This window comes from Mesocricetus auratus, unplaced genomic scaffold (assembly GCF_017639785.1).
Source record: "Mesocricetus auratus isolate SY011 unplaced genomic scaffold, BCM_Maur_2.0 Super-Scaffold_100037, whole genome shotgun sequence".
Taxonomy (NCBI): domain Eukaryota; kingdom Metazoa; phylum Chordata; class Mammalia; order Rodentia; family Cricetidae; genus Mesocricetus; species Mesocricetus auratus.
Genome location: NW_024429215.1, coordinates 8,144,341 through 8,169,583, shown reverse-complemented (window position 1 = coordinate 8,169,583; position 25,243 = coordinate 8,144,341). Strand labels below are relative to the sequence as shown.

General features: G+C 51.1%; 1 protein-coding gene across 2 annotated transcripts in view; it reads right to left on the bottom strand.

Annotated features, from left to right (window-relative positions):
- Brsk1 (BR serine/threonine kinase 1) overlaps positions 1-24,838 on the bottom strand; it is a 28,641-nt gene extending 3,803 nt beyond the window's left edge. The window contains exons 1-18 of one of the 2 annotated variants that reach the window (XM_013123725.3): positions 24,499-24,838; positions 22,918-23,012; positions 22,693-22,778; positions 20,906-21,046; positions 15,970-16,086; positions 15,836-15,869; positions 15,685-15,753; positions 6,445-6,591; positions 5,903-5,934; positions 5,235-5,405; positions 4,540-4,637; positions 4,228-4,387; positions 3,943-4,003; positions 3,193-3,562; positions 2,705-2,753; positions 2,487-2,610; positions 1,430-1,628; positions 545-634 (exon numbers count right to left, since the gene is read on the bottom strand). In XM_013123725.3, coding sequence (XP_012979179.2) covers positions 545-634; positions 1,430-1,628; positions 2,487-2,610; positions 2,705-2,753; positions 3,193-3,562; positions 3,943-4,003; positions 4,228-4,387; positions 4,540-4,637; positions 5,235-5,405; positions 5,903-5,934; positions 6,445-6,591; positions 15,685-15,753; positions 15,836-15,869; positions 15,970-16,086; positions 20,906-21,046; positions 22,693-22,778; positions 22,918-23,012; positions 24,499-24,634 — 2,179 coding nt within the window. In that variant the 5' untranslated portion in view covers positions 24,635-24,838. Of the gene's footprint in view, positions 1-544; positions 635-1,429; positions 1,629-2,486; positions 2,611-2,704; positions 2,754-3,192; positions 3,563-3,942; positions 4,004-4,227; positions 4,388-4,539; positions 4,638-5,234; positions 5,406-5,902; positions 5,935-6,444; positions 6,592-15,684; positions 15,754-15,835; positions 15,870-15,969; positions 16,087-20,905; positions 21,047-22,277; positions 22,391-22,692; positions 22,779-22,917; positions 23,013-24,498 lie in introns of those variants that run through there. The other variant, XM_040734036.1, reaches the window with a different exon arrangement.
- Between the last annotated feature and the right edge of the window lie 405 nt (positions 24,839-25,243).

Here is a 25,243-nt window from a genome sequence, read left to right as displayed (position 1 = left end):
CCAGTCCCAGGCACACCGGGTTGGCTGATGAATCTACACAGCCGGGTTCCACAGCTCCGTGGGACTGCGCTCCTCTGCTCCCAACATGGAGGCCGCGGTCCTCTGAGGGCCCCCAGGATGCCGAGGAGTCCCTTCCCAGACCCCAGAGTCTCCTGGGAAAATCTATTCCCAATAGTGCAGGGGAGGCCTCAGAAGGCACTGGCCACCAATCTAAGAAGTGGGACGTTGGACTGCTCCAAAGCAAGAGCAGCAGAGCTGGCGCCTGCTCATCCTGGAGGCTCCCCCTCCCCGCCCGCGCCTGCCCCCCCTGGATGCTCCCCCTCCCCGCCCGCGCCTGCTCCCCCTGGATGCTCCCCCTCCCCGCCCGCGCCTGCTCCCCCTCCCCGTCCACACCTGCTCATCCTGGAGGCTCCCCCTCCCCGCCCACGCCTGCTCCCCCTCCCCGCCCACACCTGCTCCCCCTGGATGCTCCCCCTCCCCGCCCACGCCTGCTCCCCCTGGAGGCTCCCCCCTCCCCGCCCACCCCGGCAACTCTGTCACCTACCTGCTAGGGCCTGTACAGAGGGCTGGTCATGAGTGCTGAGCAGCTGTGCCTGGATGGTTTCTACCACTCTCTTGAACCGACGGCTGGGACCTAGGGGGTGATGGGCAAATAGGGACTCAGTGGAGGCAGGTAGGTCCCTCCATCAAGCAAGACCGTCCCCCCTCCCCGCCCCTTTTTGTTTTTTGGTTTTTTGAGGCAGGGTTTCTCTATGGCTTTGGAGGCTGTCTTGGAACTACCTCTTGTAGACCAGGCTGGTCTCGAACTCACAGGGACCTGCCTGCCTCTGCCTCACCGGTGCTGGGATTAAAGGCATGCGCCCCACTGCCCAGCTGACACCTTCATTTTAATATAATGACAGGTATTGGTTTCTATTGAAATATATGTTGTTGCTCACTTAACTTTCCTTAAGGATATGAAGAAGAAAAATAAGTGAGGGGCTGGAGAGATGGCTCAGAGGTTAAGAGTACTGGCTGCTCTTCCAGAGGTCCCGAGTTCAATTCCCAGCAACCACAGGGTGGCTCACAACCATCTGTAGTGAGATGGAATGCCCTCTTGTGGCGTAAAGGCATACATGCAGATGGAGCACTCATACATAAAGTAAATCTTAGAAAAGAAAAATGAGTGATTACTGATAACCATGAAATAATTTCTCATCATACACGCCCCTGGGGGGGAAGAAAGCATTGGGGGAGGGGCCTCAGAGAATCAGCACATTCCATGCTGATTTCCTTTTCTTTCTTCCGTCTGTCTGTCTCTCTTTGGTGTTTTGGGATCTACATAATCCCCGAGTGCTGGGATTATGATTTCCTTTTCCTGCTGCCCTACTGTGCTGGTAATCCCACTTAGAGGTCTCGGAACACCCCAGGCTCGTCAGGAGAGACATACCGGAGATGAGAGTAAAGGTGACGGAGTAGATGCCACCTCCACCGCTGCCATCTCTCCGGGGTGAGGGTTCTGGACCCTCGGAGGAGCTGATGTCCACCTGGAAGCGGACAGGCTTCTGGAAGACGGAGGGGCCACCGCTGGCTTTGTATTCGGCCCTGAAGCTGGTCTGTGACAGCACACTGTGACTCAGGCTGGGGATCTAGAGGGTAAGCATATAGGGACCGGGTGAGTCTAAGGGACAGCTCACCATCCTACACCTGGCTCTGACAAGGAACAAGTCCATCAGCCACTGGGTTAAAGAACCACAGACAAGCCTTGTGAGGACCAGTGCCCACTGGTGCCTGAAACTCTTCCCGGCCTACATTTAGAAGAATGAATTCTAGGGGCTAGAGAGTGGCTCAGAGGTTAAGAACACTGGCTGTTTTTCCAGAGGTTCCGAGTTCAATTCCCAGCAACCACATGGTGGCTCATAACCATCTGTAATGGGATCTGGTGCCCTCTGCTGGCCTGCAGGGATACAAGCGGGCAGAACACTGTATACATAATAAAGAAATCTTTAAAAAATAGAAGAACGAATTCTAAATTCATGCGGGTCTCTGCTCTCTATGGGATAGTTACAATCCTATGAAATATACTTCTAAACCCTATGAAATACACTTTCCCCTTCCTCCACAAGTCACATGTAATCGCAAATCCCATCATCAGCCCTACAGCAAAGAACCACGGGACTGGAGAAAGCAGGAAGCGTTAAGGTCCACTGAGAAAGGTCTATACCTTGTACCACCCTCAGATCTTGTGGCAACGCACTCACCTTCCACCGGTACTCAGGAAACTGTTATTATACAGGGCCTTAGCTCAGCATTTTGAGGCTTTGGGCCCCAACAGTTTGTTCCCGTCTCCCTGCCCATGAGTCCCAGAGGGAAGTCAGTCCAGGCATAGAGTGGCAGGGCAGCGGGGGTGGGGGGAGTGGGAGAGTAGGGTGGGCGGCGGGAGTGGGAGGAGTGGGGGGGTGGGCGGGGTCTAGCTCAGTGGTCTATAGGGACGCCTGGGCTCTCACCGACAGAAAGGCATGGACAATGTCCGCTTTGATGCTGCTGAGAGGCTTGTCCTTTAGCACGAGGAATATTTGTTCTTCTTTGTCCAAGGAGATGAAGTTCCCGAACCAGGAGCGTTTTGCCAGCCTGGGTGGAAGGGGACAGAAGAAGCAGGATCAGGATGACGCTAAGAGACAAATCCCCTCCGTTCCCACTCAGTGCCTTCCCTTGTCGAACTCACTCGGGAGATGATTCTGGTGTCAAACTGGACATCTCCTCAGCGGTGGGGACTGGTCAGGGAGGGGGAGGGAAAGTAGCCAACATTTATTATTTATCACCCAGGGCCCCTTTGGGTGCCGGCACCTCTCAAATGGATAACCCTCACCCGGAAAGTCTGATCCGGGCCCCTTCAGGAAAGGCAGAATGCTTAGACCACACCCCTCAGGGTGGGGCTCAGGTCCCATGGACCGATGAGTAGGCAATCCAGAGCACATCGTACAGGACCTGTCCTCATCTCCGCTTTCCCGAAACCCTTATCTCCAAAAGAGAAAATCTCTCTCTCTCCAAACCTTATCACCTCCATTTGTCTTGGGACTTGAGAAGATGGCTCTCTTTCCCCCCATGGAGACTGCCCAGAAGACAAGACGTTTAGCCCCCCCCTCCTTCCCACATTAGAATCCAGCAGTTGGCCACTTTAGCCTTGCATCTGTCTGCTGAGACCCTCCCTACCCTGCATCTTGCGCCGGTGGAAGCGAGGGGAGCCCAGGAAACTGTTGCGGATGGAGTTGAGACGGCTTCTCCAGGCGGCTCCCCCGACGCCACCGCCTGGGCTGGGAGGTGGTGTCGTTCCTGGGGTCCCAGTAGGGCTGGCTCGAGGCGTGTGCAGAGGTGAGTGCAAGGGGGTTCCGCCGGAGGAGCGCGGGGAGCCGGGTGGTCCGGGCAAGGGTGTGGAACGGGCACTGGGGGGCGGTGGCTGCTCCCCAGCGCCCCCGCCTCTGGGGCCCCGAGAAGGCAGCGTCTGTGTTTTGGAAGTTGGAGAGCCTCCGCCTCTAGCCTCATCTCCAGCGCCTGGCTCCGGCGAGAAGGAAAAGACCGGACTCTGTGGAAGAGCAAGGACCTGGTTAAGAGTTTGGACTACAACTTCCAGGAGGCATTGGAAGTACTACTTGCTCAGACTCGCTGGGCAGGGCTGCGAGACATGCTGGGAATTGTAGTCCAGTCAGTCCCACCCACGCAGGCACTGTCTCCAAGCCGCCACCTAAGCAGAGAATGGCACACCACCGAATGTACTCAAAGAACTTATGATAGATATTTAAACCTCTCGGATATGCTACAAATCCAAGCCTAAGAACACAGAAATGAGGTCTTTGACATTTCTGGGGGTGGTGGTGGTAAGAACGCCTCATGGAACTGTGTTTTCTGTTTAATCTTTTCTGACTTTTCCGTACCTATCTCAAATAACTGAGGGTCTAGCCTTACCCTTGGGCTGCTCAGAGGGCTGGAGGACAGACCAGTGGAGGCTCCGCTGACGCTGCGGGATCTGTTTACAGGATTAAAAGAAGATTTCTGACTGTTTTAAAGGGTTCAGACGTTCCTTCATTTTCATGTCCTCCCAGATTGAAGGAATGAGGGCCCAGCAGGGGAGTGATTTGCCCCGGGGAATGTACAAACACCACGTTTGAGGTTGAGCAGGGTCTAGATCGCTCTGCTTGCCCTGCATTCTGGGGCTGAAGATCCTTCCAGATGGGGCAGGCTTGCTCTCACCTCTGACTATGCTGGGCCATCTCCAAGGCCCGTCTGGTGGGCACCGGGGAGCCGCCACTGCCAGCATCTGTGATGCTCAGGACCTCCATGGACTTCCTCTCCGGCCTGCGCTTCCCGTGTCTGCTCAGCATGGGAGAATCCACACGCTTCCGAGGTGGGTCTGAAGGGAGACAGTGTCAGCCCCCCCTCCCCTCCGTGGGCCAACCGAGGCCCAGAGCAGAGCTGCTCATACCCGGCTAGCTGTGTATACACAGACTCCCAGGGCCTACAGCATCCCCCTCCCTCGGGAACCCTGGGGTCTGATATTCTCACCAACGTCATTCCGCGGAGGCAGGTCCTGGTCTTCACAGCTGGGATACCGTTCTTTCCGATCCAAAAGTAAGTAATAGATCATCTTTTCTTGGTTTTCCCTGAGACGGGGACGAGGGAGGCGGTTAAGGGAGACCTGAAGTCAGAAATCCCTGCCCTCGGATGGAGAGATGGACCAAGGTGCTCTGCCCTTTAGTTGGATGACCCGAGTTGGATCCCTGGGACCCACGCGGTGGAAAGAAAGAACTGAACCAAGTTATCCTCCGTTCTTCACAAACGCGCCTTGGCACACACGCCCCCTCCTCACACATGTAAATAAATGTAGCAATAATAATAAATAATAATAAAGTATGTAGCTGGGGGGTGGTGGCCACGGTGGCAGTGCACGCCTTTAATCCCAGCAGAGGCAGGCGGATCTCTGTGAGTTCGAGGCCAGCCTGGTTTACAAAGTAAACCATGGCAGTGACAGTAGCTGCCACCTGGGCACTTACTAAACGCAGACATCATCCATGCCTACTCAGCGCATTTCTCTCCAGATCACAACTGCTCCTGCGCACACCAGCTCTAAGCCATGCCTCTAGACTGTTGGCTCCCTAAACCTGGACGTGGTACGTCCCCTTCAGGCAGTCTAGGGAACTGCCACAACACGCTCGACCTGTGAAGGGGTGTGCCCGTGAAAGGGTCTTGGGAGCTCTTACTCCTCGCTTCGCAGTTCTCGGTGCAGCCGCTCGCGGTCTCTGAAGCATCCCAGAGACGCCATGCTCTCCAACACGTCAGGGTCCAGCTCTCCATTGGAAGGCAGGCTCCGCATGGCGACCCTGCGGCCCGGGGCTGGCTCCAGGCAAGGGTCTGGCTCGTGTTTCCCGCCCCTGGAAAGGTGCAGAATACGAATGCTTTGGAGAAACCAGCATCCGTAATAGAGCCTTTATCATCCTAGGCTTAGGTCCAGGCCACTCCTCCTAGGACCTGGGGAATCGGGATCCTAGGCTTGACTTCCTCAGACCCAGGCAATCAGGATTCAGCCCTCCTCCCTCAGACCAGGAGTCGAGACCCCAGCCGTCCTCCCTCAGACCAGCGGGTCCAGACCCTAGTTCTCTCTCTCTGTGACTCAAGAGTCCTGGACCCCTAGCTCCCGCCTTCCTCTGGTCTGACGCTATTGCTTCAGCTTTGGTCTCTTCTGCCAAGACTCCTAAGTTTGAGACTGGACTTCCCCCATCGCGCCCCACCCATCAACAACACAGCATTCCACTCTCCACCTCTGCTCCGGGGCCCCAATGCAACCCTGCCTCCCTCCATCCATCCCTCCGTCCCTCCATCCCTCCGTCCCTCCCTCGAGCACCCAACTGTTGGATTCCCTCTTACTCACAGATACCAGGGATGTTTCTGAATTTGCTCCAGCTGTGCAGGGGTGGGTCACAGAGAAGCAGAAATTAGGTCATATACACACGGAGGGAGAGCAATTAAATAAAATCGATTAGAGCTGACCCCATCAATCCCCAACCAGGGGCAGGATGACATATCACGCCTCCCTGTGGTGCCAGTGAAACACACTGTTGCGGGCACCTACAGAGTGACCACTTTCAGACCCCCTGCCCCCGCGGGGGTCAGTCCCCATCCCCACCCCACCCCCGCCCCGCCCAAACCATCCTTCTCAACCCCTGCCAATGCCACCGTGTGCCATCCCCGAGGCCCGGGACTCCCTGGTCCCACCCTGGACTGTTTACTCTCCTGTTTGTGAGGTCAGTCTGAGGCTTTTCTGGACCCTGGGCTTGTTTTCCCGGCGGTCTTAAGTGACCATCGGAGGATTTACAGGCAGGCTCTGGAAACCAATCCCACGACCCCCTTGGGGGTTCTGTCGCCCCCGGCGCCATTCCTCTCCTGCCAGTCCCGAGCGGGCGAGCAACTCACACTGAGCCTCTTCTCGGGCTCCACTTCGATCATCCCCCTCAGGAGGCTCTGGCAGTCGGGAGGGATGAAGTGCGGCATGTGGAACACTCCGCGTTTCACCTTCTCCAGCAGCTGGCGCAGGTTGTCGTCATCGAAGGGCAACGCCCCCTGTGCGAGACATCACCACGAGCCCTCAGGCCAATGGTTCGCAGCCTGTGGGCCACAGACCCTTTGGAGAGAAGGGGGGTCAAACGATTCTTTCACGGGTGGGGGGTCCCTTAAGACCGTTGGAGAAAATATTTTACATTATGATTCTCTCTCTCTCTCTCTCTTTTTTTTTTTTTTTTGGTTTTTCGAGACAGGGTTTCTCTGTATTGTTTTGGAGGCTGTCCTGGAACTCTCTCTGTAGACCAGGCTGGCCTCCAACTAACAGAGATCCGCCTGCCTCTGCCTCCCAAGTGCTGGGATTAAAGGCGTGCGCCACCAACGCCCGGCTACATTATGATTTTTAACAGCAGCAAAATTAGAGTTATGGAGTAGCGACGACCAGATTTTATGGTGGGGCTGGGGTCCCCACAACAAGTGGAAGGAGCTGTGTTAAAGGGTGACAGTGTTAGGGAGGCTGAGAACCGCTGCCTTGGGTGGAGTGTAAGATTGGCCAGGCGTGGTTCCACAGCACTAGAAGCAGGGAGGACACTCTTGATATCTTCACCTACAAGGCTGCGGATGGAATTCATCGGGTGGAGTGCCTGCCTAACATTCACCAAGCCCTGCGTTCCATCCCCAGGACCAGTGTAGTGGCACACGCATGCCTACAATTCCCCAATTTGGGAGGTAGTCGCTGGAGGATCAGGAGTTCAAGGTCATTGTCAGCTACATAGTGAGTTCAGGGACAGCTTGGGTGACATAACACACCACCACAAACAAAAACCACATTAAAAAAAAAAACGGAAACAAAACAAAAGTACCTCAAGATCAAAATAACCCTCACTTGGTTTTTTTGTTTGTTTGTTTGTTTTTCGAGACAGGGTTTCTCTGTGGCTTTGGAGGCTGTCCTGGAACTAGTTCTTGTAGACCAGGCTGGTCTGGATCCAACTCACAGAGATCTGTCTGCCTCTGCCTCCCAAGTGCTGCGATTAAAGGCGTGTACCACCACTGCCCAGCAATAATCCTCACTTTTAAAAAATTATTTTTCTCTGTGAGTTCGAGACCAGCCTGGTCTACTGAGTGAGTTCCAGGACAGCCTCCAAAGCCACAGAGAAACCCTGTCTTGAAAAACCAAAAAAAAAGAAATTTTTTTTTATTTAGGTGTGTGTGGCGGGGAGGCTTTTGGAAGTCAGATCCCTTAGAGCTGGAGTTACAGACAGTCGTGAGCTGTCTGATGTGGATGTGGGACTTGAACTCAGGACTTCTGGAAGAGCAGTCAGTGCTCTCAGCCACTGAGCCCCCCTCTGCAGCCCATGATCCTCTCTTTTGATGGGGAAATTAAGACACAAGAAGCTCAGCAATTATCTAAAGGGCTGTCCAGTGTGTAATATGTGATAGAGATTTGCAAGGGGGAAGTGTGTCTTTAAAATAAACAAAACAGGGCTGGAGAGACAGCTCAGAGGTTAAGCCCCATCTTCCAGAGGTTCTGAGTTCAATTCCTAGCAACCACAAGGAGGCTCACAGCCATCTATAGTGGGATCTGATGCCCTCTTCTGGCCTGCAGGTGTACATGCAGATAGAGCACTCATGCATAAAATAAATCTTTTTTAAAATGAGTGATTACTGATACCCATGAAATAATTTCTCATCATACACGCCCCTGGGGAAAGAAAGCATGCGGGGGAGGGGCCTCAGAGAATCAGCACATTCCATGCGGATTCCTTTTCTTGCTGCCGTCCTGTGCTGATAATCCTATTTAGAGATCTCCTCAGGAGAGACACACCAGAGATGAGAGTAAAGGTGACAGAGTAGATGCCACCTCCACCACTGCCATTACCTCGTGGTGGCACATACCTTTAATCTCAGCATATATAAATAATACATAAATAAGCATAGCAATAAAGTAAGTGACAGGGCTTTGCCGTGGTGCCATTATAACACTCAGGAGGCATAGGCAGCTGGATCTCTGTGGGTTCAAGGCTAGCCTTGTCTACTTAGTGAGTTCTAGGCCAGCCAGGGCTACCAGTGAGACCCTGTCTCAAAACACACAGACAAGCTAACAAAAGGGGCTTGGTGTAGTGGTACACATTTTTATGCCCAGAACTTTGTAGATGTGGGCAGGCAACCTCCGGTGGTTCGAGACCAGCCTGGACTACATAGAAAGACCGTGTCTGAAACAAACACTACCACCAAACGAATAAACAAACAAAGGAGGCGAGGAAAAATAAAAGGTTTGAGGATGTGGTTCTGCTGCAGCAGCCTGCTTGTCTGACATGCGGTTGTTCTGCTGCTGCTGCAGCCTGCTTGTCTGACATGCTGTGGTTCTGCAGCAGCCTGCTTGTCTGACATGCTGTGGTTCTGCAGCAGCCTGCTTGTCTGACATGCTGTGGTTCTGCTGCTGCTGCAGCCTGCTTGTCTGACATGCGGTTGTTCTGCTGCAGCAGCCTGCTTGTCTGACATGCTGTGGTTCTGCAGCAGTCTGCTTGTCTGACATGCTGTTGTTCTGCTGCTGCTGCAGCCTGCTTGTCTGACATGCTGTGGTTCTGCAGCAGCAGCAGCGTGCTTGTCTGACATGCGCCGAGCTGTGCAGGATCCCCAGTGCTGCATCAGCGGCACACGGGGTTGACTCCTGTAACCCTAGTGTTGGGGAAGTCCTGTTATTTGTCAATAAAGTACTGTTGAGCCTATAGAAAACCTAGATAGGAGGGACTAGGAGTCGAGGAGGATTCTGGGAAAGAGAAAGACAAGAGAGTCAACATGTAACCGCCATGGGGGTAGGAGCCCAGAACTATTCTCCGGTAAGAGACATACTTAGATTAACAATTATGGGGTAATTACTTAAAGCAGAGCTAGCCAGTAAGAGACAAGCAAGGCCAACAGCTTCATAATGAATATAGCCTCTTGTGTGTTTATTTGGGATTGAAGCGGCTCTGGAACCAGGTTGGCGGGAAGGCTCCTCTCAAGGAAAGCTTCTTTTAACATAATGGTGATCAGGAGTGGGATCATGAATTTCCACGCAGAATGACAAAAGCTTTAAAGGAATTTTAGAAACAGAAGAACGGAGAGAAGCACAGATTTTTGGTAGCAGCATTTTTCTCAGGTGTGCTCTGTTTTGCTAGCGACAAGCCGAGATTCACGCGGCTCACTTACTGGAGTCTTCCTGACTCGGCATAAAAAGAAAAAGAAAAAGAAAAAAAAAACCAACAAGGTTGTTTTAAGAGACTCTGCTAACGATTGAAAGGTGTGTACGTACAGCTGGAAGTGGCAGCTTTTGCTGGATGTCAGCATGGACTGAGGCGGTAAGCTGGAGTCACGCTTACGCCCACCATCTTGACGGAAAAACCGGCAGTTTAAAACAGCCGCGGTTTTACAGATAAGTCACGTGGCCAGAAAAACATAAAGATTTACAGTAAAGTCAGACTTGGATAAAGAAAAACCTCTAAAGGTTTACAGTGTGTTTAAAAATATACGTGAGATTGAGAGAGAAAATGAAACGGCAAAGTGGTAAATAAATGCAAAAGCCGGCTGTGGTGGTGCACGCCGGTAGGAATTGCCCCAGAGGCAGAGGCAGGCAGGTTTCCGAAGAGAAACCCTGTCTCAGAGAAAAATAAACAAAAGTGAAAGAAATAGAGTAATAATAATAATAGATAAATAAATAAGCCACACAAAGATGGAAAATACACAGAGAGTCTGGATACTGTACACTATTGTGTTTTTCAGTTTTATAATTGCTCAGGAAGGAACAGCTGCTAAAGTACACTTGATTATAAATGCTGCTAAATTAATTCAACTTATATCTTTTGAAAATGCCTTGACTTCAAAATTTAAGTATAAGGATATGTTACTCGGAAAAGGAGATTTTATTTATGTTTCTACAGAAAATGAAAAGCTGAGAATTCCTTCCAGGCTTCTGTGGTTTCACGAACCAAGACCCCCGGAAGCAGTGGACCAGGTGTTTCAACGACTGAGACAGCTAAGATGATACAGCTCTACAGACCATAAAAATAAGGACTTATACAGGTTTCTGAGTTTTTTCATGATCCCCATGGTATAAACAGCGCCCCCTTCCAGCAGGAAGCAGTTTGGAATGAGCGACGTCCCAATTCCCATCTTGTTTATAAATCTTTGTTTTCATTTAAATGGGATTGTTTATAATTGGCTAATGATCACAGCCAATCTCCTTTTAATGGTAAAAAGGGGAATTATGTTATGGGTATTGTTTTTAATTTATTGATACAAATTCAAGGTCAATTTTGTGATGCTTATATTTCTCCTCTTGATTAAGTATTGTGCTTATACTGATCTTTTAAAATGTAATGCATAATTGAATAAGACTATAGATAGTTACTTATAATAGAATTTATAGTTAGGTAAGTTAGGTGTTCTAGATATACAGAAATATATTTGAGATACATAGACAGTCTTCAAACCTCTCAAAGACCTTCAGAACATGGCATTTAAAATGGTTTAGGGTTTTTCTGGACAATGAGAAATGTCTGCTCCTGGAAGCACCAATTACGTCTGAGAGGAAGATGGGCATCGAAGAAACTTGTTATGGAGTTTGCTTTCAACATGGCAAGATTAGCCATTTGGGCAAGAAACTGCTCTTGCCTAGACTGTTTGACTATTGTTGTATAATCTGGACATGCAGGACCCATAGGGATGTGACTGCTGAACTCAGTCTTACAGGGTTCCTGCTGCATGAAAGAGTCTACGGGACTTTCTGCAGGACACAGAAAAATGACTGACAGACTGCTGATGCAGATGGACAGTTTGAAATTTCCTGCTTTGCTGAGAAGTGTTCCAGATACATTGTGGCCTATGGGCTGAAGATGGATGCCCCAACGTTACAGAGGAACTTCGGGTGACTGTCCAGGCAGTAAGATATCTCTGTCAATCCTAGTGTTTATATATTATCCTTCTGTGGTCTTTGATAGAGTTGAAGACAGATAGCTATAATTATAGTTTACCTTAGTTATGATAAGAGATAAGCTACATATAGGACTTTGGATTCACAAGAAAGAGGTAGATGATATTTTCTTTAAATCTTGCTAAAATATTGTAACTATGTTCTTATTTGATAACTGTTCTGTTATATACAATTTGACTATGTTAAAATTAAGACCTTTCTTTTGTTTAAACAGAAAAGAGGAGATGTTGGGGAAGTCCTGTTATTTGTCAATAAAGTACTGTTGAGCCTATAGAAAACCTAGATAGGAGGGACTAGGAGTCGAGGAGGATTCTGGGAAAGAGAAAGACAAGAGAGTCAACATGTAACCGCCATGGGGGTAGGAGCCCAGAACTATTCTCCGGTAAGAGACATACTTAGATTAACAATTATGGGGTAATTACTTAAAGCAGAGCTAGCCAGTAAGAGACAAGCAAGGCCAACAGCTTCATAATGAATATAGCCTCTTGTGTGTTTATTTGGGATTGAAGCGGCTCTGGAACCAGGTTGGCGGGAAGGCTCCTCTCAAGGAAAGCTTCTCTTAACACCTAGCATCAGGAGGAGGCGGAAGCACGTTCAAGGTCATCTCCAGTTACCTAACGGGGCCAAGGCCAGCCTGGGATACATGAGAAGCTGTCTCAATAGGGCTGTGAAATGACTCACTGGGTAAAGGCCGGGGCCGCCAAGCCTGTCCAACAGAGTCTGATCCCTGGCACCCACAGGGTGAGGGGAGGAATGGCCTCCTGCTAGTTTGTCCTCTGACCCCAAATGAACACATAAATAAATGCTTAAAAATCGCAAAAGTAAGAGAAGGGGCTGGAAAGATAGCTCAGCAGCCAAGGGCACTGACTGCCTTCCCAAACAAAGGCCCGTGGTTCAAATCCCAGCACCCACACGGCAGCTCACAACCATCTGTAACTCCAGGATCTGACCCCCTCACACAGGCTTACCTTCAGGCAAAACACCAATGCACATAAAATACGAAAGTAAATAAACCTAAAGAAAAAAAAAGGAGAAACAGAGGGGAAGAAATACAGGGTGGAATGGGGCACTGTGAGCATCAGGCCTGAGGGCGGGGAAGAAGGGAGTCTGGTTTGACCTAAGGCGCTGGAGGAGGGCTCTGGGGAAGACACAGCATTGTGAGTCTCCGGGCCTTTCCAAGGGTTCTGAACGGTTGTCCCTTGTGTCTAAGGGGCACGGACAGAATGCAGGGTGGAGGAAGATGGGGAGAGGGCACCTCACCGCTGGACTTGGGAGTCAAGAAGCCCACCTTTGGCTCTGGAGCCTCAGCTCCGAGCCTCTATGGAAGGGATGTAAGGTTCTTACTGGGAAAGGCTACGGGACAGATTAAAAACATCAGCCACAGCACAGCTGGTCCTCATTACTCTCAGAAGCTCCGCTTTCTATAATCCCTGTGAACAGTGAGTTAGTGAGTACTGCAATAGTGAATTATTGCATCTGGGTGAAAACCAGCTAGGTTCCTTCTAAACCCTGCTCACACCCTTTTTTTTTTTTTTTATCAAGGTCAAGCAACCATTACTCTGCGTTTTTTTGTTTTTTTTTTTTTTTTGGTTTTTCGAGACAGGGTTTCTCTGTAGCTTTGGAGGCTGTCCTGGAACTCACTCTGTAGACCAGGCTGGCCTCGAACTCACAGAGATCCGCCTGCCTCTGCCTCCCGAGTCCTGGGATTAAAGGCGTGCGCCACCAACGCCCGGCACCTGCGTTTTTTTTTTTTTTAATGTGCTTTTTGTTGCTTGTCTGTTTTACAGTACTGGATATCACATTTAATTTAATCTTCACAATTGTTGGCACTGTATTCATTTGTTTTTGTTTGTTTGTTTGTTTTTTTGGGGGGGGACAGGGTTTCTCTGTGTAACGGTCCTGGCTGTCCTGGAACTCACTTTGTAGACCAGGCTGGCCTCGAACTCACAGAGATCCGCCTGCCTCTGCCTCCCGAGTGCTGGGATTAAAGAAGTGTGCCACCGCCTGCTTAGTACTGTAATTATTCGCAATATATCCGTAGGGAGACTGAGGCTTACAGAAAGAGATTTACTTGTCCAAGACAAGGAAGTAGACATTTGAACTCTGTTTTTTCCCCCCATTTGACAACAAAAAAAACGAGGAGAGGGTCTTGAGATCTGGCCCAGTTGGTGGAGAGCTTGCCCAGCATACACAAAGCCCCGGGTTCAACCTCCAGCACTGTGTGTCCCCGTGGCGTGGCCGGTGGGTAGAAGGAGGATTCAAGGAAGCTCATAGTGAGTTTGAGGTTAGCCTGGGCTACACGAAACTGTCTCAAAACCCCTAGAAGCTGGGTCTGCAGGGATGGTTTAGCAGCTAAGATGACTTGCTGCTCTTGCAGAGGACCTGGGCTTGGTCCCCAGCGTCAACATGGTGTCTCATAATTGTAATTCCAGTTCCAGGGGGCTTAAGACTGCTCTTCTGGCATCCGCAGACACCAGACAAGCACAGTTCACAGATATACATGCAGGCAAAACACTCATATACATAAGATAAAAATAAACAAATCTCAGCCGGGCACTGGTGGCACAGGACTTTAATCCCACCACTCAGGATGCAGAGGTCGGTGGATCTCTGAGTTCTAGACCAGCCTGGTCTACAGAGCGAGTTCCAGGACAGTCAGGGCTACACAGAGAAACAGTATCTCAAACAAACAAAAAAAAAGTCTTAAACAAAAACAGAAACAAAAAAACTCGCTCAGGGAGCTAGTGAGATGGCCCAGGGGTTCAGATCACATATTGCTTGCTCTTCCAGAGGACCCAACAGCCACACTAAAAGGCGTAGAACCACCTATAAACTCCAGCTCCAGGGGATCTGACACCCATGTACATACACAGATGCACAGAAGTAAAAAAATAAACCTTAAAAAAATGCTCAAGAGAAAGTCTGCCTTGAGTTAGTTATTAATTCATTCTACATTAGGAGGTTCACGACAGGCCAGCCCTGGGTCTTCAAAGACCAGTCAAGTGAACAAATAAATGCACAAGGATGGAAGCCACCGATACGGTCCCAACCTCTAGGAACTTATGGCAGACAAGGAAGGGAGGTAAGGCTTGAAAAATCACGCAGCAAAACGCATAATGACAACCCTGACCGTGGATGGCCACGAAGAGGAGCACTTACTGCAAGATCCAACCAAGGGAGGGGGCCATGGGAGGGCAGAGCGAGGCCCTGGGGAGTTTCTGGGAGAAAGGACCACGGGGCTGAGGATAGTCACTAGGTGAAACACAGGACTAGCAGGGACGCAGGGATGTTTGTTGTATACCTAGCACGCACAGTTCTGGGTTCAATCCCTAACAGTGCACAAACCAAGTACGGTGGTACACACACACCCATGATCTGAGCATGGGGGGTGGGTGGAGGCTGAAGAATCAGGAGTTCAAAGCCATTCTTGCCTACTTATGAGTTCAAGGCTAGCCTGGAAGATATAAGACACTGTTTGTGTCTCTATACCAGTGGTTCTCAGCCTGGGAGACAGGACCCTTTTTTTGGGGAGAGGGGAGCCGAAGGACCCTTTCACAGGGGTAGCCTAAGACCATCGGAAAACACAGGTATTTACATTACGATTCCTAACAGTAGCAAAACTACAGTTATGAAGTGCAACAAAAACAATTTTATGGTTGGGGGGGTCACCACAATACGAGGACCTGTATTAAAAGGTCCAGGCATTAGGAAGGTTGAGAACCACTACCTCAATTGTTTCTCTTCCTTACTATATCCTGTATTAAAAGGCCTCAGCATTAGGAATGCTGGGAACCACTGCTGTCTCTATAAATACACACACAAACACACACACTCACACACACGATCACCCACACATACATATATTTGAGAGATCACACACATATATTTGCGAGATCACACACATACATACACACACACACACACTCACACTCGATCACCCACACATACATATATTTAAGAGATCACACACACGGGAGATCATACATATATTTTCGAGAACCCCCTCATAAACGCTTAACATAATTCAAGAGCTCACACACACTCCACATGTGCACACATCCAGTCACACACGCATACAAATATTTGGGAGGTCACACAGACACCCAGTCTCTAGGAGTTGAGGACACGTGTGCCACTGTTCTAGAAATACAGATATACGGCGGCAGCAGCAAAAGGCACCTTACCACAAGCAGGGCGAACAGGATGACCCCACAGCTCCACATGTCTGCCCGGCGGCCATCATACTTCTCCCCCTGCAAGGCAAAAGGTGTCATTTTACTGCCTGTCTGTCGCCACTCTGTCCAGCTCCCCTAACCCCCCTTGGCCCTCACGCACCTTGATCACCTCTGGACATGCGTAGTGGGGGGACCTGGAGGAAGGGAGGGAAAGAGAGTGGATGAGTGTGTGAGCCCTGGCCGGCATCTTCCCCTTGCCAGGAAGTCCGGGGAGGGGCCGGGCCTCCCACTCACCCGCAGCTGGTCTCCAGGAGGCTGTCCCCCACCTGCAGGGACGCCATGCCGAAGTCTGCGATCCGAATGTTGTTCTTCTCGTCCAGCAGCAGGTTCTCTGGCTTCAGGTCTCTGTGACTGAGACAGACAGGCGGAGCTCAGCCTCGCTGCCCCCAGGAAGCCCATCCTCCCTCCCTGCCTCCCTGCCTCCCTCCCTCCCATCCTCCCTCCCTCTTTTTTGTTTGTTTAATCTCTGTTTTATGTGCATTCGTTTGAAGGTGTCAAATCCCCTGTAACTGGAGCTAAAGACAGACAGTTGTGAGCTGCCATGTGGGTGCTGGGGATTGAACCCGGGTCCTCTGGAAGAGCAGCCAGTGCTCTTAACCTCTGAGCCATCTCTCCAGTCCTCATTTACTCCCTCTTTCAGTGAGACACTTCTAGTATTTTCTTAAAGACAAGGAAGGTATGGCGTGGCTCAGGCTAGCCTCACACTGACGATATATATATAGTTGAGGATGGGCTTGAAATCCTGGTCTTCTTGTCTCTATCTCCCATGCTCTACGGTTACAAACATGTGCCCTCGAGACCGATTCTGTGCGTGCGTGGGGGGAGGGGGAGGGAGGGAGGGAGGGAAGGGGTGTGAGCTATGCTACAACGTCTTGATCTGTGCACTAAGTTGACCTCAAATTTGAATCGGTCTTTCTGCCTTACTCTCTCAGGTACCGGGATTATAGGGGTATATCGCTGCGCCAGATCCATCATGCCTTACTGTGTATGGGCATGTACACACGTATGTGCACGCATGTGGAAGCGGGAAGTTGACATCTAGCTTTTTCTTCCTTGCTCTCCACTGTGTTTTTTGAGACAGGGTCTCTCACTTTATTTTTTAATTTTTTTGGTTTTTTCCAGACAGGGTTTCTCTGTGGCTTTGGAGGCTGTCCTGGCTGTCCCTTGGTAGTCCAGGCTGGTCTCGAACTTACAGAGATCCGCCTGCCTCTGCCTCCCGAGTGCTGGGATTAAAGGCGTGCGTCACCAACGCCCGGCTGGTCTCTCACTTTATGTGGAGCTCATCAGTATGGCTAGACTAGCTAGCTGCCCAGCTAATGCCAGGGAACTTTCTGTTCCTGCCTCTCAAGCACTGAGCTTGCCATGTTGCAAGCTCTGGTACCCACTGAGCCATCTATACAGCTCCTTATAAGAGTGTGATGGGGATGTCCTTCTGTATTTATGTTTCTCTTATTGGTTGATGAATAAAACACTGTTTGGCCAATAGAGGCAGGAAGATAGGCAGGACTAGGAGACGAGGAGGATTCTGGGAAAGGTAGACAGAGAGGGACTATAAGAAGAGGCGGGGGGGATGGGGGGGAATGCCACGCAGAGACCAGGAAGATAGGATGTACCAGGCATTCTCTGGTAAGATAAGGCCATGAAGAAATACACAGATTTATAGAAATGGGTTAATAATTAAGACAGAGCTAGCCAACAGGAAGCCCTAGCCATTGGCCAACAGTTTTATAATTAATATAGTGTCCGTGTGTTTACCTGGGGCTGAGAAGGGCGGCGGACCTGGTGGGCCAAGAAATACCAGCAACGAGAGTGTTTTGCCTGCATGTATGTGTTGGTACCTTGTGAATGTCTGGTGCCTGAAGAAGTCAGAAGTAGATGTTGGATCCTTTGGAATTAGAGTGTGGATGATTGTGAGCTACCACGTAGTGGGGGAAGTTGGAACCAGGTCTTATGGAAGAGCAGCCAGTGCTCATAATCACTTATCCATCCATCTCTATAGCCCTGACTTAGAATTTTACTTTTCCATTTATTGAGACAGGGTCTCACTATTGTTGCCCTGGGTCGGCCTGGAACTCCCAGAGATCTACCTGTTTCTGCCTCCAGAGGTATGTACCACCACACCCACACTGAACTGGTTATTAGAAATATAAAAATCGAGCCACTGAGATAGTTCGGGTAATGGCCCTTGCTGTCAATCCTAGTGACCTGAGTTTGATCTCTAGAAGCCACATGAAGGAAGAACCGAAAGTTGTCTTTTGACTTCGACATGTGGGTCATGGCACTTGTGCCTCCTCCAAATGATCAAACAAATAAATGTTTTTGAAAATAAGAGAATTATAAAAAGACAGCTAGGTGTCCTCACATTGGTGGTCCACGCCTTTAAAGTGTAAGTTCCAGGACAGCCAGGGCTGTTACACAGAGAAACCCTCTCTCTCTCTCTCTCTCTCTCTCTCTCTCTCTCTCTCTCTCTCTCTCTCTCTCTCTCTCTCTCTCTCTCTCTTTCGAGACAGGGTTTCTCTGTATTGTCTTAGAGGCTGTCCTGGAACTAGCTCATGTAGACCAGCCTGGCCTCGAACTCACAGAGATCCTCCCGAGTGCTGGGATTAAAGGCATGCACCACCAACGCCTGGCTAGAGAAACCCTCTCTTGAGAAGAAAAAGAAAAAAACATACAGTGAAGTATGGTGTGTCATGTCTGTAATTCTGGCACTCTGGATGACAAGGCAGAAGGATTGACATGAGGTCCAGTCAAACCTGGGCTACACTATGACACTCTGTCTTACTTAATATCCCCAATAAATAAATAAAATAAAAATACTTCCACATCAAGTGAGTTTTTTTTTTTTGGTTTTTTTTTGAGACAGGGTTTTTCTGTGGCTTTGGAGGCTGTCCTGGAACTCGCTTGGTAGTCCAGGTTGGTTTCGAACTCACAGAGATCCGCCTGCCTCTGCCTCCCGAGTGCTGGGATTAGAGGCGTGCGCCACCAACGCCTGGCCAAGTGAGTTTTTTTTTGAAACAGGGTTTCTCTGTGTAAGTTTGGCTATCTTGGAACTCATACTATAGACCAGGGTGGCCTAGAACTCACAGAGATCTACCTGTCTCCCAAGTGCTGTGATTAAAGGCATGTGCCACCACACCCAGCTATTATAATAAATTATTTTTATTGCTGTTATTGTTAGCATTATTTAGGAGCACATCAAGCAATTTTTTTAACTTTTTTTGAGACCAGGTCTCTCTATGCAGTCTGGCTGTCCTGGAACTCAAGAAATCCACCTGCCTCTGCCTCCTGAGTGCTGGGACTAAAGATGTATATCACCAACACAGTAGTTAGAGAGAAAAAAGGTGCCATTCAAAGTAGACAACTGGTTCCTTTCCTCAGGACCTTTCTACTCCTGGACCAAACTCCTCAAGATTTAAGGGTCAAATCTGGAGGGAGCTGTGGCTGTAGAATTCTGCCGTTTCTATTTGGAGCAGTCAGTAAGTGGGTCACACACATGTTGAATAGTGCCCCCTACAGGCTACAGTTTTCATTGCCAGAACTTGATACCCTGGCTGCATTTAGTTGTTTTTTTTTTTTAAATCAACTTTCAAGTGTGTGTGTGTGTACACACGCGTGAATGTGTGTGTGTGATTGCAGATGAAGCCAGAGGCATCCCGTCTTTCTGGAGCTAGCGTTACAGGCAGTTGTGAGACTTTAGTTATGGATGGTGGAACTTGAACTTGGATCCTGTCTAAGAGCGTTAACCATTGAGTAATATCTTTAGCTTGCTTTTAAAAACAGGATCTTTCTTTTTGTGTGTGTGGTGGGGCAGGTGTGTTTCAAGACAGGGTTTCTCTCTCTAATAGTCCTGGCTGTCCTGGAACTCGCTCTGTAGACCAGGCTGGCCTCAAACTCACAGACATCTGCCTGCCTCTGCCTCCCGAATGATGGGGTTGAAGGGGTGCGCCACGGTGCCTGGCAAGAGAGGGTCGTTCTATGTCGCCCAGGAGGGCGTTGAACTCTTCCGTGATGCTCCTGCCTCTGTCTCCTGAGTGCTAGGATTACAGGTATGTGCTCCTTACCCTAAATGCTACACGCCATCATATCTTTGTCTAGGCTAAAGTCATTGAGGAAAAGCAATTACTTTTTGCAGGGATATTCATGCATCAAAAACATGAACTGCAACTCGTACCTCACATCAAACACAGTTATTTTTGGTTGTGAGCCTAGCCTTTAACGGCTGAGCCATCTCTCCAGCCCTCAAACACAGTTATTAACTTGAAAGAGAGCCCAGGATCAAATGCAAGAGATGGAATTGGCTGGGTGGCGGCGGCTCACGACTTTAATCCCAGCACTCGGGAGGCAGAGGCAGGTGGATCTCTGTGAGTTCGAGGCCAGCCTGGTCTACAAAGTGAGTTCCAGGACAGCCAGGGCTACACAGAGAAACCCTGTCTTGAAACAACAACAACAACAAAACAAAACAAAAAGATTAAAAAAACAAACCAAATATAGAGCTGCATGTGGTAGTCCACACCTGTGATCTTAGCATGCAGGAGCCTGAGATGGGAGGATTGCAATGAGTTTAAGGGCAGGCTATTCTACATAGAGTTTACATACAGAGGGAGTATAAGAAACCTGGTTTTGAGCTGGGCGGTAGTGATGCACCACTTTAATCCCAGCACTCTGGAGGTGGAGGCAGGCGGATCTCTGTGAGTTCAAGACCAGCCTGGTCTACAAGAGCTAGTGCCAGGACAGCCTTCAAAGCCACAGAGAAACCCTGTCTCAAACAAACAAACAAACAAAAGAAACCTGGTTTCTCTCTCACACACACAAAGAAAAAAATAAAAAAGAAAGAAAAGAAAAAGGCTGGGGACATATGACAAATGTAGTTCTCGGCCAGCAAGCATAAGCCCCAAACCACACACATTAAAAAAAAAATATATTTTTTTAAAAAAAGTCTTAAAATTACATAGCAACCACTCACAAGACTGAAAGTGTATTTAAAACCACCGAATTGCACACTTTTCCAAGAGATGCAAACGGTATGGCCTGAGTTACAATCCTGGGAGCTTTAAAAAGGTTAGGGCTGAGGGCTGACCACACTGGTTTCTGCCTGGCCCTCCGTGTGGCTGCAGGGACCTGCCTCCTGGACCACCTTCAGCCGTCTCCCACCCCCCAGCTGTCCCCTCACCAGATGGAGTAGCTATGGCAGAAGTCCAGCGCTGACACGATCTGTCGGAAGAACTTCCGGGCCTCTTTGGGCGTCAGCCTCCCTTTTTTTACCAGGTAGTCAAACAGCTCACCACCAGAAACATGCTCCAGAACTAGGTATCTGGAAGACACAGACGGGGCAGAGGGCTGGAAGGATGAGGCAGCGAAGCCCCAACTCCCCGACTTCTCTGCAAGGAAGAAATATCACCTGTTACGAGCCCTGGGAAACAGACTCCAATTGCCACCAGCCTCCAGGAGAAGTGACTCCAGTATCCACCCGTCTCTAGGAAACCAAAACTCAATTCCCACTAGTCCCTGGGTAGCATAGACTCCCAAGGAAACTCTTGGTTGTTTTTGGAGGCAAAACAAACTCCATTGGCACCTGAGGTCAGAAACCACAATTCCCACGAACTCAGGGAACCAAAGACCCTACTCCTATTGCACAGTCTCCCCCACCCCCACCCAGGCCTGTGACTCGAATAAACCCATGGTCTCATTCATTGCTGGGCAAGTCACAATTACGGTACACGCCAAAGAGAAACTACAACTCCCATCAATTCAAAGAAGTTTGTAAAAACAACAAAACAAAACAAAACCCCCTCCCACTTCCCACAAGCCTCTGGGATATAGAGAGTCCCAATTCCCATCAGCCACCTGGATTCTAGAGACTCCAAATCCCATCAGGCTCTGAAAGATTAAACCTCCAGTTCCTATCGGCTCCCAGAGGAAACAAAAAACTCGGTTTCTGAGCTATTGGCAGGCTAGATTCTCCTGTGAAGCACAATCTCTCACGAGCCCTCTCTCAGCCCTGATGGTGGAGTTGGAAGTGGTAACCATCAACTTTGTAGACAATGACTTCTTGCTTCCACATCTGGGAAGCCTAAGAACTACAACTCCCATGAGAACCTGGGGCTGGGCACAGCTTCCAGCCTGGGGAAACCTGCCCCACCAATCTGATGGATGTTGGAGTGGCTTCATACTACATCCTGGGGGGTTGGGGGGGTGGGAGGAACGTGAGCCCTGTCCCCTCTCCTGTTGTCTGTTCTCTGGGCCAGCAGAATCCGGACAAAGAGTCATTCTCTGACGCCCAGACAGCTGACTCCCACCCCCATCTTAACGGGACCGTAATGGACTTTGTGATACTGACTCAGGACTCCAGAGGAGGCCCATTGTTGGGGTGGCCAGCCCTGGCATCGGAAGTGATGCCGGGATAGGAGAGACCTCAGATGTCCCAAAGTGGGAATCTGGAAGGATCCTTCATGTTTTACTAGGCCAACACTAACCCTAACTGCCTTAGGGAGGAAGAGGCAGGCAGTTAGCTGGGCTAGCTACGGGCTGGTAATCCCATTTACCCAGGAGGCTGACGCAGAAAGACAGCAGCAGCAGCAAGAGACTCAGCCTCTGTCCTCCGCTGAGGACCACTCTGATCTTGCTGTACTGTCAATAGCATCGGTCCCGTGTTCCTGTAACTAAGGGAAGGGACGGGACCAGGTCCTGCGCAGCTCCACTGGCCTCCAACACAGCTATGTGTCCGGAGGATGACCTTGGACTTCTGATACTTGTGCCTCACCTCACTAGAGAGATTATTACACGGGTGTGCTGCCACATCCAGGGGTGCTGGGATTGGAACCCTGGGCCTTCCTGCATTCTACAGAAGAAGCACTCTACCCCACTGAGCTACAGGCTTGAGTTTTGCCAGGTCCCGCTTCTGGAGTAATAACATGGGGAGGGAGGGCGGAGGGGGGCTGGGCGGCTATAAATACCTACAAATATTTCTTGTTCTCGTAGACGTCGTGGAGCTTGAGTACGTGAGGGTGTTCGATGAGCTTCAGGATGGCGATCTCCCGCTCCACCTGAGGGGCCAGGGACACAAGAGAAGGGGTCAGCATGACCTCCCTACCTTACCTTCGGCACCAAAGGGCATTCCTGCTACACACATACTGCGTGCGCCGACACACACACACACACACACACACACACACACACACGTACCTTCATCAGCACCGATTCCGATAATTTCTCCCTGTTCACGATCTTGACAGCAACCTTCTGACCCGTGATGCAGTGGACCCCAAGTTTAACCAGCCCTGGAGGTCGGATTTGAAATGAGTATGGGGTGTTCTCCTGGATCTCTCCCCAGCTCTTAAGTTACCAGACACCCCCATCCCCCCATCACCCGGGGTTAGTTTATCTTTTTCTTCTCTCCTGAATCTCCTGCGTCTGAACTGGGGGCTGACAGCTGCCATTCCTACAAAGCACATCTCCCTTCCCATTCCCGTTGCCCTCTTCTCTTCCTTCCGATCGCCCACCCTCTGCCCCGACCCACACCCTGGGCTTTCACTCTGACTCTCTGACCTTTTGCTACGTCTGTCCAACTTCATCTTGCCAGATTTTCTTTCTCCCAGTCTGTCCCCTTGCTCTGTCAACCAACCATCACTCCCTTGAATTTTCTGCCTTTCAGATTTCAGAAGCGCCACAATCTCACAAATAATACACTCTCAAGTTCTTTCCCAAGCCTCCCGTCCTCACCTCCTTCCAAACCCCAACCCTTCAATTATCTTTTTTTTTTAAACTCTTGCAAAATAGCTGCCATGGTCACCAGAGCGCAAATTCCAAGGGCCCCCCACTCAGGGATCCCTGCCTGTTCCTCAGAGTCCTTCTTAACTCACCCAGACTTCAGACATTTACCCCCTTCTCAGTCCCAGGAATCCAGACCTCAGCCATCCTCCCCCAGACCCCAGGAGTCCAGGCTCCCGTCCACTTCTTCCATAGTTCACGAATTGAGGTCAACAACACTTCACGCTCTTCCTATCAGAATGTAAAGTCTGACTTCCCTTTCTTATCTCAGGCCTGGAGCTCAGCTTCATAGGGACTTGGGACCCACAGCCTGCAACACTAGAGGTCAGCTCCCAGGTCACCTCCACCGGCTTGCCCAGAAGGAGACGGTTGTGGCCGCACTTAGCAACAATCAGCTATAACCCAGCTTTCCAGGGCCACTCTTGGGAGCCGAGCTTCCTAGAGCCCGCCTCTCCATCCTGTTTGCACACTGTGCAGAATGGGGAGAATGCGGTCGACCTCACACCCTAGGGCTCCAGCTTGCTGCCCGGGGTGCAGGTGGCCCCCTTTGAGCTTGGGAAGAGGGGCAGGGAAGCAGCCTCTCTCAGGATGGGCGCACCTCCTCCCTGCCCGCACCTCCACCCCGCTTGCGGCTGTACTGCAGCACCCGCCTGCCTCAGCTTGCAGAATCAGCCGGGGCCCCACACCCGCAACGGGCCTGCTTCCCCACTGCTCCTGGAGCCCCTCCAACGTCTGCCCCGACAGGGTTGTTTGAGCCCTAGGAGTCCAGACCCCCCTACTTCTCCCTCGGACCCAGAAGTCCCAGACCCCTGCCCTCTCGAGGCCCCAGAGTCAGAGTCCCTACATCCGTACACCGTGGACACTTGGAACTTAGGACCCAAGCCCCTTTTCGATCAGGGACCCAGGTGTCTGCCCTTTAAATACCCGTGGTCCCGCCCTCTGCCCCCTCCTGCACCCCGCCCCCGCCCCAGGTGTCCGCGTAGATTCTAGGCTCACCTGTCTGTCCTTTGCCCAGCGTCTTCTCCAGCCGATAGGGGCCCACATATTGGGCGTGCTGGGGTGGGTGTGGGTGTGGGTGTGGGAGGTGGTAGGCGGGGGAGCCCCCGCCACCCTCCTTGGACCCGGACGACATGGTGCCCTTGGTCCCGGCCCGACCGGTCCCCCGGCCGCCCCCCCTGCGGCCCGTGGCCCCGTTCCTCCGGTGGGGGCCGGCGACACCTCCGTCCCGGCCCCCCCGGTTGCTCCCCACTTCTCCGGGGGTCCCCAGGGGGCTGGGCTGGCCCCCCCAGTCGGTGGGCCGCTGAGCTGGGGGAGGGGGGGCTGCCGGGGGGGTCAGGCCCCTGGAGTCAGCATGGCCGGGGGGGGCTGCGCGGCCCCCCCTCCCCAGCCCGACCCTGGCCGGCCCCCCCTTCCTGTGCCTCCCCCTGCAGGGGGGGTCTGAAGCGCGGGGCCGGCGGATGCTGCAGGCCGAGATCCCCCCGGCCCCCCCACGCGCCCTCTCTCCTCCGCCTCCTCCTCCTCTCCGCCTCCCCCCGCCACCTCGTCCTTTCTCTCCGGCACGCTGACATCACCATCCGGGGACTCCCGGCCCTTCCCCACAGTTAACCCTTTCGGAGAGGGGAGGGGGAGTGGCAGGGGGCGGGCCTGGAAGCTGGACTGATGGAGAGGAGGGTGGGAAAATGCAGGGATGGGTGGAGGGATGTAGGAACGGGTGGAGGGATGCTGGAGGAGAGACGGATGC